This window comes from Anolis sagrei, chromosome 1, assembly GCF_037176765.1.
Source record: "Anolis sagrei isolate rAnoSag1 chromosome 1, rAnoSag1.mat, whole genome shotgun sequence".
Lineage (NCBI taxonomy): Eukaryota > Metazoa > Chordata > Lepidosauria > Squamata > Dactyloidae > Anolis > Anolis sagrei.
The window spans coordinates 48,656,354-48,668,874 of NC_090021.1; the positions used below are offsets into that span (position 1 = coordinate 48,656,354).

General features: G+C 39.8%; 1 protein-coding gene across 3 annotated transcripts in view; it reads right to left on the reverse strand.

Annotated features, from left to right (window-relative positions):
- The window catches only part of TMEM63B (transmembrane protein 63B), a 95,819-nt gene that overhangs the window by 27,610 nt on the left and 55,688 nt on the right, over positions 1–12,521 (reverse strand). For 2 of the 3 annotated variants that reach the window (XM_060754044.2, XM_060754043.2), the window contains exons 4-7: positions 10,715–10,749; positions 4,015–4,105; positions 1,024–1,061; positions 329–471 (exon numbers count right to left, since the gene is read on the reverse strand). In XM_060754044.2, the coding sequence (XP_060610027.1) occupies positions 329–471; positions 1,024–1,061; positions 4,015–4,105; positions 10,715–10,749 (307 nt within the window). The remainder of the gene's footprint in view (positions 1–328; positions 472–1,023; positions 1,062–4,014; positions 4,106–10,714; positions 10,750–12,521) is intronic. The other variant, XM_060754045.2, reaches the window with a different exon arrangement.

Consider the following 12,521-nt stretch of genomic DNA (forward strand, 5'->3'; position numbering starts at 1 on the left):
CTGTCAATTAAAGTTGATAATATTGGACCAATATTCTGACTTAGTACAGTAAGACCTTTGTGATTACCTAGCTTCTGATCTTAGCATACCACCTAGGTCAGTTGTTCTCAACCTGTGGGTCCCCAGGTGTTTTGGCCTACACCTCCCAGAAATCCCAGCCAGTTTACTAGCTGTTAGGATTTCTGGGAGTTGAGGGCCAAAACATCTGGGGACCCACAGGTTGAGAACCACTGACCTAGGTCCTCTAATGCAACTCTATGGTAACTTTGAGGAGTTCTGTGTTTATGGTGGTCTTAATGTATAATGGAGTTTCCCATGTTAATCTTACCTAGCAGGTCTCCTGAGAAGTTCACAGGTAACACAATTCCCACAGAGAGGACACCCACAGCAACCAACAGTCCAATAATGTGTCGCTGGAAGGAGAGGTAATGGACTGCATCAGCTCCACATTTATCCCGGATCTCATCATCTCTGGAAACAGAAATAGAAATGTGTTGACCTGCTGATGAGCTTAAGGAATGATAGTACAAGCTGAATCAAGGTGCCAGAAAAATAAAGACCATGATGTTAAAAGGAGTTCTGTTCTTTGATTCTTGTGTTTTTTTTTGAACAGGCTGTTGATTTATCTTTTTGAAATCCACCCCAAAGTACTTTTTCTGGTATGAAGTAGGATGTGGTAGAACAAATTATCCCCATAACCTGGATTGCAAAGCCCATCAGCCTTAGTCCCCAGAAAATGTCAGATGAAATCAAACCATTTCATTGGTTTGATAGCCTCCTTGGAGATTTTACAGATCCCAACCTTCCTAAAGAAAGAAGAAGATGATAAAGCCTTATGCTTTAACCTACTATTATACAGGGAAATTTGTTTAGGAAGTTTTCACAGTATCAATATACTATCTTCATTTTAAAAAATTCTATTTATACATGACAGGCCTAATATTGCTGTTCAGCCATAATATATATGTTGGTGACATTTAAAAATGAAGTGGAGGCTCACCTGACTGAGATAGTTCAACTTACTTTATCCTGAAGATAGCTGTCAACCAGGAGCAGAAACCCTGCCCAGAAAAAACCCAAAAACGAGTCCAGGTTAATCGGAGTTTCCTTAATTTCCTCTTTTTTGCTACTCCTATTACCTTGTACAACACACATAACAGAAAGCTTTCACAACTTCATTCCATAACCATTACAATACTTTCCAAAAAAAGGTTAAATTAAAATATTGAACACTAATAATATACAAAATTAAAACCAATTTGCGGGGGGGGGGGGGGGGGGGAGTACAAATTACAAGAGCCCAGTGTCTGGAAAGGCCCAGATATGTTGCATATCTTTTTGTCTTTTTTGGAATAATCATTATTTGTCAATTGTTTGACATCTACTGTAAAACTTTCACATTTCAAAAGTATAAAAATGAAATAGCAAATCTGTCTGTGCACGTTTTACCTAGTCTACAGGGGCTCAAAACTATAACACACTCCTCCCGCGGCAGGCGAGGAAGGAAGCCGTATTCCTTGGAAGTTGCTTCTGCATTTGCCAAGAACAGCAATGGGAGGAAATGGGCTACCAGGCTACTCCAGGTACCCAAGACTTTCCCTTGTTCCCTAACAGCCATTGCAATAAACAGCCAGCTCACTATTCCTTCCTGCCTTATCTCTTTGTCTGGCCATCTTCCTTGCTATCAGGAATGTGCTGGGTGTGCCCACTCTAGAATGTTTTTCTGACTCACAGGAAATCAGGGAAGGAGAGGAGATGGGAGAGATCATCCTGAGGAATGGGGCTGGGTGTTATCAGTATGCTGATGACACCCAACTATATTTCTCCATGCCTTCAACTAAGGATCGCGTGGAGGAGGTAATGGGTTGAATGAGGAAAAACAAACTGAAACTGAATTCAGACAAAACAGAGGTTCTTCCTATCAAGGGTCTTTGATAGCAAGGGGGATGGAGTTATGTCAACCAGTCCTGGATGGAGTAACACTCTCTCTGAAAGACTGTGTCTGCAGGTTGGGAGTGGTCCTGGATTCCTTCTCTCCAAATGTCAGCCCAGGTAGATGTGATGGTCAGCAGTGCTTATTATCACCTTCAGCTGATGGCAGCTGTGCCCCTTCTTATATTTGGAGGACGTAAAGATGGTAGTGCACGCGCTGGTAACCTCAAAGCTGGACTTCCGCAATACGCTCTACACTGGACTACCTTCGGACCAAGTTCGGAAATTCCAATTGGTTCAAAATATGGCAGTCAGAATGGTTACGGGAACTTCCAGGAGTGAACATATTGCATCCATACTGCACTCACTCCACTGGCTGCCAATTAGCATATAGGCAGAGCACAAAGTGTTGGTTTTGACCTTTAAAGCCCTACAGGTTTTAGGTCCAGGTTATCTACAGGATTGTCTTTCCCTGTACAATCCACCCCAAACACTTAAGTCCTCTGGGGGGAGGTTACTTCAACCAGTCAGAACCTGATTGGCAACTGTCACCCAGAGGACCTTTTCATCAGCTGCCCCAAGACTGTGGAATGACCTGCTGGAAGCGCTCCATCCAAAGATCTATCTCTTTCGGCAGGTCTACCCAGCCAGTTTTAATCATGAATTTTGAACTCGTGTACTGTGTTTTAATCTTTGTCTGTGTATTTTTACATGGATTTTGTAGAAATATGTTTAATATGTGTATTTTATAAAATGTTTTAGATAATTACATGTTTTTAATGATGTTGTAACCCGCCTTGAGCCATGAGGAGAGGAGGATAAGAAATAATATTATTACTTTTATTATTATATAGACCCCTTCCTTTCTTTAATACTTAGCCTCTTCCTGGATGATCAAAATTCACCACCTTGGCACTTACCAGATGGCTCACAATCACTCGCCTGTAGTCTACACCCTTCACACAGATCTGCTGCCACTGAACAGCTGTGAGCAGCCCAAATATTTTTTTTCACCAAGAATCAAACCCATTTCCAGTGGTTCTTTACAAGATCCTTACAGAAACATCAGGTCTGGATCACCTGAAGCCAAAAAAGCTCTATTTTCAGTATAAGATACACAAAATTAAGCTCCTCTTTAACTAATATTAAGAGTAAAAATCATTAGGGAGGAAAAGGTTGGAAAGTTTAACTATACTTTTCCACTGGTAGTACTAAAAACCTGCTTAAAAGCACACCTCCTCATTTTGAACTGTCCTGAGTCCCTCATACTGAAGCAAAAGGGGGATATTAGTTAATGATTTAATTAAAAAAGTGAAAACGTGGCTATTTGAACAAGTCTTTGAAATCTACACAGAATTATGTCAAACTGAATATTGGAATGGCTCAGATGATGATTTTTGATAACTAGGCTAACAGTGAAGGTATTGGCTTTAGATATTGGTTTTATATGTTTTTAAAGGTCTCATTGTACGTACTTTTTAATTCTGTTTTAAATGTGGTTTTAAGTGTATATTGTTAAGGCATCAAATGGATGTCTGGTTGTAAGCTGCCTTTGGGTTCGAGAGAGGTGGGATAGAAATATTGTAAATAAATAAATAAATATACAGGTTAAGCATCCCTTATCTGGAATTCCAAATCTGAAAGATTCCAAAATCCAAAATTGTTCACATGAGTGACTGAGATAATTACACCTTTGCTTACTGAAGGTTCAATGTACAAAAATGTATTTTAAAATATTGTGTACAAAATTACCTTCAGGTTATGTGCCTAAGATGTATGTGAAACATACATTTTATGTTTAGACTTGGGCCACATCTCCAAGAGAAGTCATTATGCATATGCAAGTATTCCAAAATTAAAAAATCAAACAACCCAAATACAGGACACTTCTGGTCCTAAGCATTTTGGATAAATGACCTGTTATGTTGCTATTAAACATGCTATTGGTCACATTGTTTCCATATCCTGGCTTAATGTTGTGTTATCTGAACCTGTCCAAGAAGAACCACCATCCCTTCACTTCTATAATTAAAAGCCTTCAAGTGGTATTGCTGTAAAAGCTTTATTTTTGCTGCTACTCACATTGTCTCTTTGGTCAAAGTCCACAGAGCTGGAGACAGAAGTGAGACGTTCATAGCGATCATGGCTGTCAGAATGCAGGGCAGACGCCACACTGGAATTACAATCAAAAATGTTATTAACTAGAGGCTCAGAAGAAGATGAGAACCCAGAAGCACAGAGTAGTTAACACAAATCAGTTTGCTCCAGCTGAGATGAAGAGAAAAATGTCCAGAAAGCCCAGAGGAAAAAAAGGCAGGAGAGAAAAGCCATTAGCAGAGACTGCCCCTCTCTTTCTCGTCACTTTGATCCAGGGCAAATCTATCTCTTCCAGAGCCAAGCCCATGAAATATACCAATTCAGATGGGCCTTGGATTCAAACAGGGATGCCTTTAATACTTGCTGGGAATGACTTCATGTGCAGGATGGCATATAGTCAATGCCAGAAAAACTGTAGTTTTTTGGATTATAAGTCCTAGAATCCCTACCAGTTTCTGAAATTTCAATAGGTATTGCTCACATGTGATTCTGAATATATCTTAGCAGGCATAGAGCTAGAAACTTCCTTTTGGAAGTTGAAATATTTTCAATTACTATTCTTGTGGCCTTATGTTCAGATACACCTACACACCATTAAGGAAATATCACATTCTGTCTTAACGACTTCTGAAGTACTCTTGAGTACATATGGGCTTTCAAGCATAGAAACCCATAGGAATTTTTAAAACATCAATATATTATCAGAAACCTACAAACTGATATTTTTATATTCAGAGTATGGTGAAGCTCACATCTCTGGAAGTTTTGAACAATGCCCGGATAGCCATCTGTCAGGTTAGCTTTGTGTATCTCTGCACAAAGGGGTTGGACTGAATGGCCCTGTGGTCTCTTTGAACTCTATGATTCATTAATGAGAATGTCCTGTGTAGAGATTAGCTGTCCAACATATATGTGTGTGAAAGAAAAGAAATCAATTTAATCTATTTCAAGATTGGTCTATTTTCTGGAAAAAATGCAACTTAGTGGCCTTGACAGCCACCATCTCTCATCCCATTCTTCCTTGTAAACTTGATGCCAGGCTAAAAGAGGCACAGAATCTATTAGGCACTTTTATAGCCTAACAAAATAAACTACAACTTAAAAATAATTTATGACAAAAAGAAAAAGAGGGGCTTTCATTCACTACATGGCTGCATCAGTGTTGCCACTGACACTACCAATGTGCTGCATGCATTGGAAAAAATGGGATCCAGGATGTCCATCACCTACTCCGCAGCCAAACTTGCATGTGAAGGCAAGGAGATGTAGGAAGAAAAAGACAAGAAAGATTAAGCTTGTCCCAACATGAAGAAGAAGAGAGATGTGAATTAATAACAAGGAAGCTGTGAAGGTCTGCACTTTCCTTCTTGAGATACAACAGCCAGGTAACTCCCTAGGAAATGATCAGAGGACAATGCGTACACACAGACACAGACACAAACACAAAAATAAAAAAAAACCCATCCCCACATCACGATAATAAAAAATTAAGCTTAAGAACTCTCAGCCACAGACTAGTAAAAAAGGTAAAGGTTTCCCCTTGACATTAAGTTTAGTGATGGGGTGGTGGTGCTCGTCTCCATTTCTAAGCCAAAGAGCTGGCGTTGTCTGTAAACATCTCCAAGGTCATGTGGCTGACATGACTACATGGCGCACTGTTAACTCTCTGCCAAAGTGGTATCTATTGATCTACTCACATTTGCATGTTTTCAAACTGCTAGGTTGGCAGAAGTTGGGGCTAACGGTGGGAGCTCACCCTGTTCCCTGGATTCGAACCACTGACCTTTTGGTCAGCAAGTTCAGCAGCTCAGAGAGAGAAAATGGTCAGTGTAGTAGACTCATATAATGCAGTTCAATGCAGTTAAACTATATTACACGAGTCTACGTGGACCATATAATACAATTTCAGACTGCATTGTATGGCAGTGTAAGGTAAAGGTTTCACCTGACATTAAGTCTAGTTGTGTCCTACTTTGGGAGGTGATACTCATCTGCATTTCTAAGCCAAAGATCCAGCGTTGTCTGTAGACACCTCCAAGGTCATGTGGCCAGCATGACTGCATGGAGCGCCATTACCTTCCTGCTGGAGCAGAACATATTGATCTACTCACATTTGCATGTTTTAGAATGGTGAGGTTGGTAGAAGCTGGGGCTAATAGCAGGTGCTCATCCCGCTCCACGGATCTGAACCAACAAACTTTCAATCAGCAAGTCCAGCAGCTTGGTGGTTTAACCTGCTGTGCCACCAGGGACTCTGTACAGACTAGTACAGAATTCCTTAATGATATAGGTTATGAAACAGAAAATGTAAGAATTTATGAAAGAGAGTAAAACTGAATTCTGAATGGTAAATTTTCCACCCGACTGGAAAACTGTCACACCACTGATAATGATGACAGTTTCATATTTGTAAAAAAATCCGTCTGGAAATTTAGGTTATACATCATCTAGATGAAGCAGTTGATGACCTTTAAGCTTGTCATTCAATTAGTCAGTCCTCCATGACTCAATTATCCATAGCTTGATTTAAAAAAAAATCTGAAAAGTAAACCTTTAATATCTCAATATATATATATATAAGGGATGGATTTTGGTATTTACAGGAGGGTCCTAGAGCCAAGCTATATTTATAGTATTACTTTTCTTGTGTATGCAGGGCTCTGTATGTTGTTAAAATAAATGTGATTTCATGTGATATTACTTTTAACAAAAGTTTTGATCCCATGGTGTCACAATGAGAAGAGTAGTAGCAAAACACTTTAAATGGAGTGGTGTTATTCATTAAAGTGCATGCTCAGCTGTTCTGATGTACAGTCAGCAGCACATGAACTAAGATGACGGGTCACCACGGAATGTTTTCTAAGCCTCAGAATGATCGTTGTGAGCAATAGCTTCTTGTCTATGAATTCATTTATTTGCATTGCAATACCTAGAACCGCAAGGGGGAGCCAGAAGGTAGCATGTTGCTAGGCAGATTTCAAGAGAGGGTTTGGCACTGTGCAATATAAGAAGTGGCAATGGAAAGATGGAGGGGGTGGCCTGTACAATTGCCTGGTCTGTCTAAGAGCAGGAAAACATTCTTAGGCACTTAATCTTTCTCCTCCTGCTAAAGAATAAATGGTGGACATTTTATGATTCTGGAGAGGAAACATCTCACTAAATCTAAACCGAGAAGGAAGGAAATAAATGTACCCAGCAGCCCCCATATTCATAGGTTCATTTATCACCATCTGACAAAATGTGTCCTCTGTAGGCATTTGGAAGTCATCCTGTGCAACTCTATGTCCTTCATTTCAATATTATATTATATATTATATTATTAATATTTTATTATTATATTATTAGCTTGGGGTCACTATTATATGCATTTTCACGTATCGACACACATCCCCTGCAGACAAGGGTCTCATGCCATAGTTTTGCACCTCATTGTTTACACAATGCTAGAACTTGCCCAGCACTGGGCTCTGCCTTCAGTGCACTCTGACATCTATTCTATATTATTTTCAGCTTTATAAAGTAGCCACAGAATGGGAGGGACCAAAATATGTGGTCCATGGAATGGTGCCAGTCTGTGAGTCATCAGCTGTAGTCTGCAGTACATTTCCAGGAAGATATGCCATTATAATAATAACATGGCACAAATATGGCATATCATTGGGAGAAAATGCCAGTTCCCCACATCAGGTATCTCAAAAAGCACCAATGCAGAGGAAAATTCATAAACAGATGCTTAAAGAGAAACAAAGACTTCTCTGTTGCAAAGCCTCAAGACAGAAAGTGTTATACAGGAAAATATATCCTGCAGCAAAGGTATTGGGCACTCCAAAGTTTTGACACCACTATCAAGTTGGATCAATTTTGTAGCATTAGGGCCCTAGCAATGGAGATTCCTTGTCTGATGCCAAGATGCATTACTGTAATATGTGAAGTTACAATATAGAAATTAGAGAAAGGATATGTATTTATTTAAAAAAATACTTTTTGGACAATGACTTCCACAAGACCCTTGCCCACAACAAATACAGTGCTCCCTTGCTACTTTGTGGTTCACTTTATGTGGACTTGCTGTTTCGCGGGTTTTTGAAACTATTAATATAAAATATAAAGTATTTACATCTAGTGGAGGCCAGGGACCCTGGAAGTGTGGCAGCCTGAGGCACGGCAGGGAAGGCCTGCCTCCCTGGCTTCCACAGACCCTGGAAGTGCAGCGGTCTGAAGCGCGGTGGGGAAGGCCTGCCTCCCTGGCCTGCTGCTGCCTGTGTGGCTCTGGAGGCTCTGCCAGGATCTGCGGAGGCCCGGGAGGCAGGTAGGTGCCCTCGGGATGGGCTGGGAGACGGGCAAGGAAGTGCAGGTAAGAAAATAATATATAAAATATATAAAATAATGTATAAATATTAAAATTAATATAGAGTCCCTACTTCATGGATTTTCACTTATTGTGGGTGGTCCTGGAATGGAACCCCCACAAAGAGTGAGGGAACACTGTAATGCATCCAAGACCTGCAAGGAGGAATTCCACACTTATTTAGACAACTTTTCATTCAAGTACACTCAGACAATTTCAACATTTTGATTACTAAAAACACGGGGGGCATAATCACTGCTTAAAAGCCCCACTGTCAGGAATCACTCTGCTGTGGCTACCTATCTCCTGATGCTAATTATGAAGGTAAGGAATTAAATCAAGAAAGCAGTGAAGAGACAACAACTTATGTCACTGGTCTGATCATTCTCTCAATCGCTTTTTGTGAGAAGCTGGCTGTGGGGGGTAGCCTGTCTGAAAGTGCAGTTCACAAACTGAGGGTTTCCTGATAAACCTCAGGCACAATATGTGGCAAAACCAACTAACCAGCTACTATTATGATTACTTTAAGAACACTCAAATCTCACAGAAAGGCTGATTATCATCCCCCATCCCAAATGAAGTTGCGAGATCTGGAATTCAAGTGTTTTATTCGTAGCATGGAATAGTGTTTATCAGCTTCAGGGACTGGTTTTCTGGATGTTGAGTCCTGTTGGGAACAACTATTCTGCGAACCAAGTTAATCAGTTACTTGTCTTGCATGAGTCAGGAGGGAGGGCAGAAGTGCCTTCAGAAAGAAAGTAGTATTTACACTTGTCAAAAGTGTTAGCACATCTCCCAGGAGCTCTAGACTTTTTTGGACAGTTAGGGCTTGTGCTTGTTCTTAGAGATGTCAAATCTGGCCACAATGACATATGGCTTAGTTATCTCCCATTTGAATTCTTGCAACACAGTGTAGATAGGTCTGCTGATGGGAAGCACAAAAGCAAATCATGAAGGCAACTGGAGGTCTTTGGATGGCCATTTGTCAGGGGGGCTTGGGATGGTTTCTTCCTATCTGGCAGAATGCAGTTGGACTGGATGGCCCTTGAGTCCCCTTTCAATACAGTGATTTTATTGGGAAATACATGGAGGCATATGGCCTCTGAAATGAGATCCAGGCTCATCCTTTGTGACTAGAAGCCATTACTACGCTTGTCATCTAATTCAGAGTATTCCTAATTGCTATTGCAGCATTTTGTTTCAGTGAGTTCTAGTCTAGAACTATAGAATCATAGAATTGGAAGAGACCTCGTGGGCCATCCAGTCCAACCCCCTGCCAAGAAGCAGGAAAAGTGCATTCAAAACCCCCCGACAGATGGCCATCCAGCCTCTGTTTAAAAGCCTCCAAAGAAGGAGCCTCCACTATACTCCAGGACAGAAAGTTCCACTGCTGAACAGCTCTCACAGTTAGGAAGTCCTTCCTCATGTTCAGGTGGAATCTCCTTTCCTGTAGTTTGAAGCATTGTACCACATACTAGTCTCCGGGGCATTAGAAAACAAGCCTGCTCCCTCTTCCCTCTTCACATATTTATACATCACCATCATGTCTTCTCTCAGGCTTCTCTTTTTCAAGCTAAACAGGCCCAGCTCTTTAAGCCACTCCTCATAGGACTTGTTCTCCAGACACTTGAGCTTAATCTTATTCTGTATGAAGACATTCCTCCTATCTGTCTTGAATCTTTCAGTTCATAGCTTCAGTAGATGCTCTTGTGTTCTAGTATTATGAGGGTAGAGGAAAATATACAGAACCCAGAAGCAAATTAAAGCTTAACTATGTGTAGTGAAGAAATATTTGCTATTATGCATGCTGTAACTCTGAACCATTTCTAAAATGGAAAAAAATAATGTGCCTTTGGAACATCATCTTGCAATTCTGAGTTCAAACTTCAAAAATCTGTCTTGGACTATGTCATGGATAATACACGTCAAGCCGCTATGGCAAAGTGGGTCAATTTTTACATTGTTGGAATCTAGTCGAAACAACGAGCAGTTGATCCTAACACCAGAACTGGTTATGATCAGCTGAAGAATCCTGCCAACCTTGGAGTTGGACTTGTTCACCAATTTCACCACAACATGCTTGCCTCTGCACCTCAAACCTTTCTCCTGTTTAGTAACCTTTTCTTCCCATCCCTACTTTGAAGCAATTTGAGAGCACCAGAAGGTAAATGATCAAAATAAACACACACAAAAAACACAGACAACACAGAAACAATATCAATGCCACCTTCTCCCAAAATGAAGATTAGTTTAGAAGCAAAGGAGAGAACTATAAATGCAGCAGCAAGAAAGAGGACTGAGGAAGAAAGGAAGCACCCGGAAAAACCCACAACATACTATTCCCGTTCCTCTCGCTCCTGCTGCCAGCGCCGCTGCCTGGGGACAGAAGAAAAATAATGAAGAAAATAAAAATAAAGGGACTTTCAATGACGTGCCAGGATTTTCCTTGCCCCTGGCTGATATTTGAGGGAAATCTGAAGAAGAAAATAAACTTAGTCTTGCAGCTCATCTGCAGTGCAGAATTGGAAACTGATTCGTTCTGAACCTCTTTCGCTCACCCATTTGAAGATTTCTCTGCACTCTATGGTATCTATTCTACACTCCTATGTAGAGTTGGAAAAATGATGTTTGAACTCCAGCTTCCTAAAGCATATAATTTTCCTACTGAAACAGCTTCACTGTTTGTTTCAGGGCACAATTCAAAACAATGATTCTGACCTATACCGAGACTCTCTGAAAGATAATATCTCCCAATCATATCCCCCTTGTGAAAGCATTCCAGTTCCATGGTGCCACCACAATCTCTCTTTCCATCTAAAGAAAACTTCAATAGATACTGTTAAGACACCATCTCCAATCAGCCTCAGCTTACCTAATAGTTATGAATAATGGGAGCTATAATTCAACAACTCTTGGGGAACAACAGTTTCTTCTCTCTTTGTTTAAGGGGAATTATTTTTGGAAGACGTAAGTTCAAGATTACTTAGTGTTTCTATGGAAGATCCTCTCAGTATCTTATGTATCTTCAGCTCATAGAGGAGAGGCAATACAAATAGACCAGTTGCATACTTCAAGTTGTGCTCTTTAGCTGTACATTTTCTTTTTCTCTTTTGTGCTCATGGTGAAACCCTCAGTAAGCTATATGCTTTCCACTAGAGGAATTGAAGTGGATGGCAATCTTATCACTGATGCTGTGGCAGAGAATTGGATGGGATGATCCTTAAGGTTATTGCAAACTCCACGATTCTCCTTCAAGATGGTTGTCTATTCTCTGCTCTCTGTTGTTGACTTGCACTGATATGCAGGGGCAACAGTACCGAATCCTTTCTTTCTCCTTCAGTTTCCTGAGGTTATTGAAAACTGTAATGCCTATACAAATGAAAGCTGCAACATCCAAGAACGTAGCAGGCTGCCCTGCTTCAAATTGTTTGGGAAAGGAAATGTCAGTAAAATCAAAGATCTGACTTTCTCAGTGAGCTGTTTGGAAGAGCAAGAAAGCACTTTTACATGTTCTGAATTAATATCTCCAATCATCCCTATAATCTATTGGCAGTCTTTGAGGCTGCAAATTACCACATTTCTGATAATCCTTAATGATATATGTACCGTATATACTCAAGTATAAGCCGACCCAGATATAAGCTGAGGCATCTTAGTTTACCACAAAAAAACGTGGGAAAATATATTGACTCGAGTATAAACCAAGGGTGGGAAATGCAGCAGCTACTAGTAAATTTCGAAACCAAAATAGATACCAACAAAATTACATTAATTGAGGAATCAGTAGGTTAAATGTTTTTGAATATTTAAATAAAACTGTAATTTAAAATTGTCCAACTCTGATTAAACCATTATTCTAACCTTCTTCAATGTAAATTTGCTTACATATCTTTTCAATAATAATAATACAAAGAGTAAAATAATAAATGTAATAATAGAATAAAATAATACGGGACATATAATAACAATAATTAGAGTAAATAATACATATAATAATAATAGAGTAAAATAATAAATGTAATAATAATAATAAACAGTAAATAATAAATGTAATAATAATATTAAATACTCGAGTATATACGATACTCTGAAATGCAATGGGCATTAGATTGTATTTGATTGGAAAACTGGGGGTAGGCTTTTG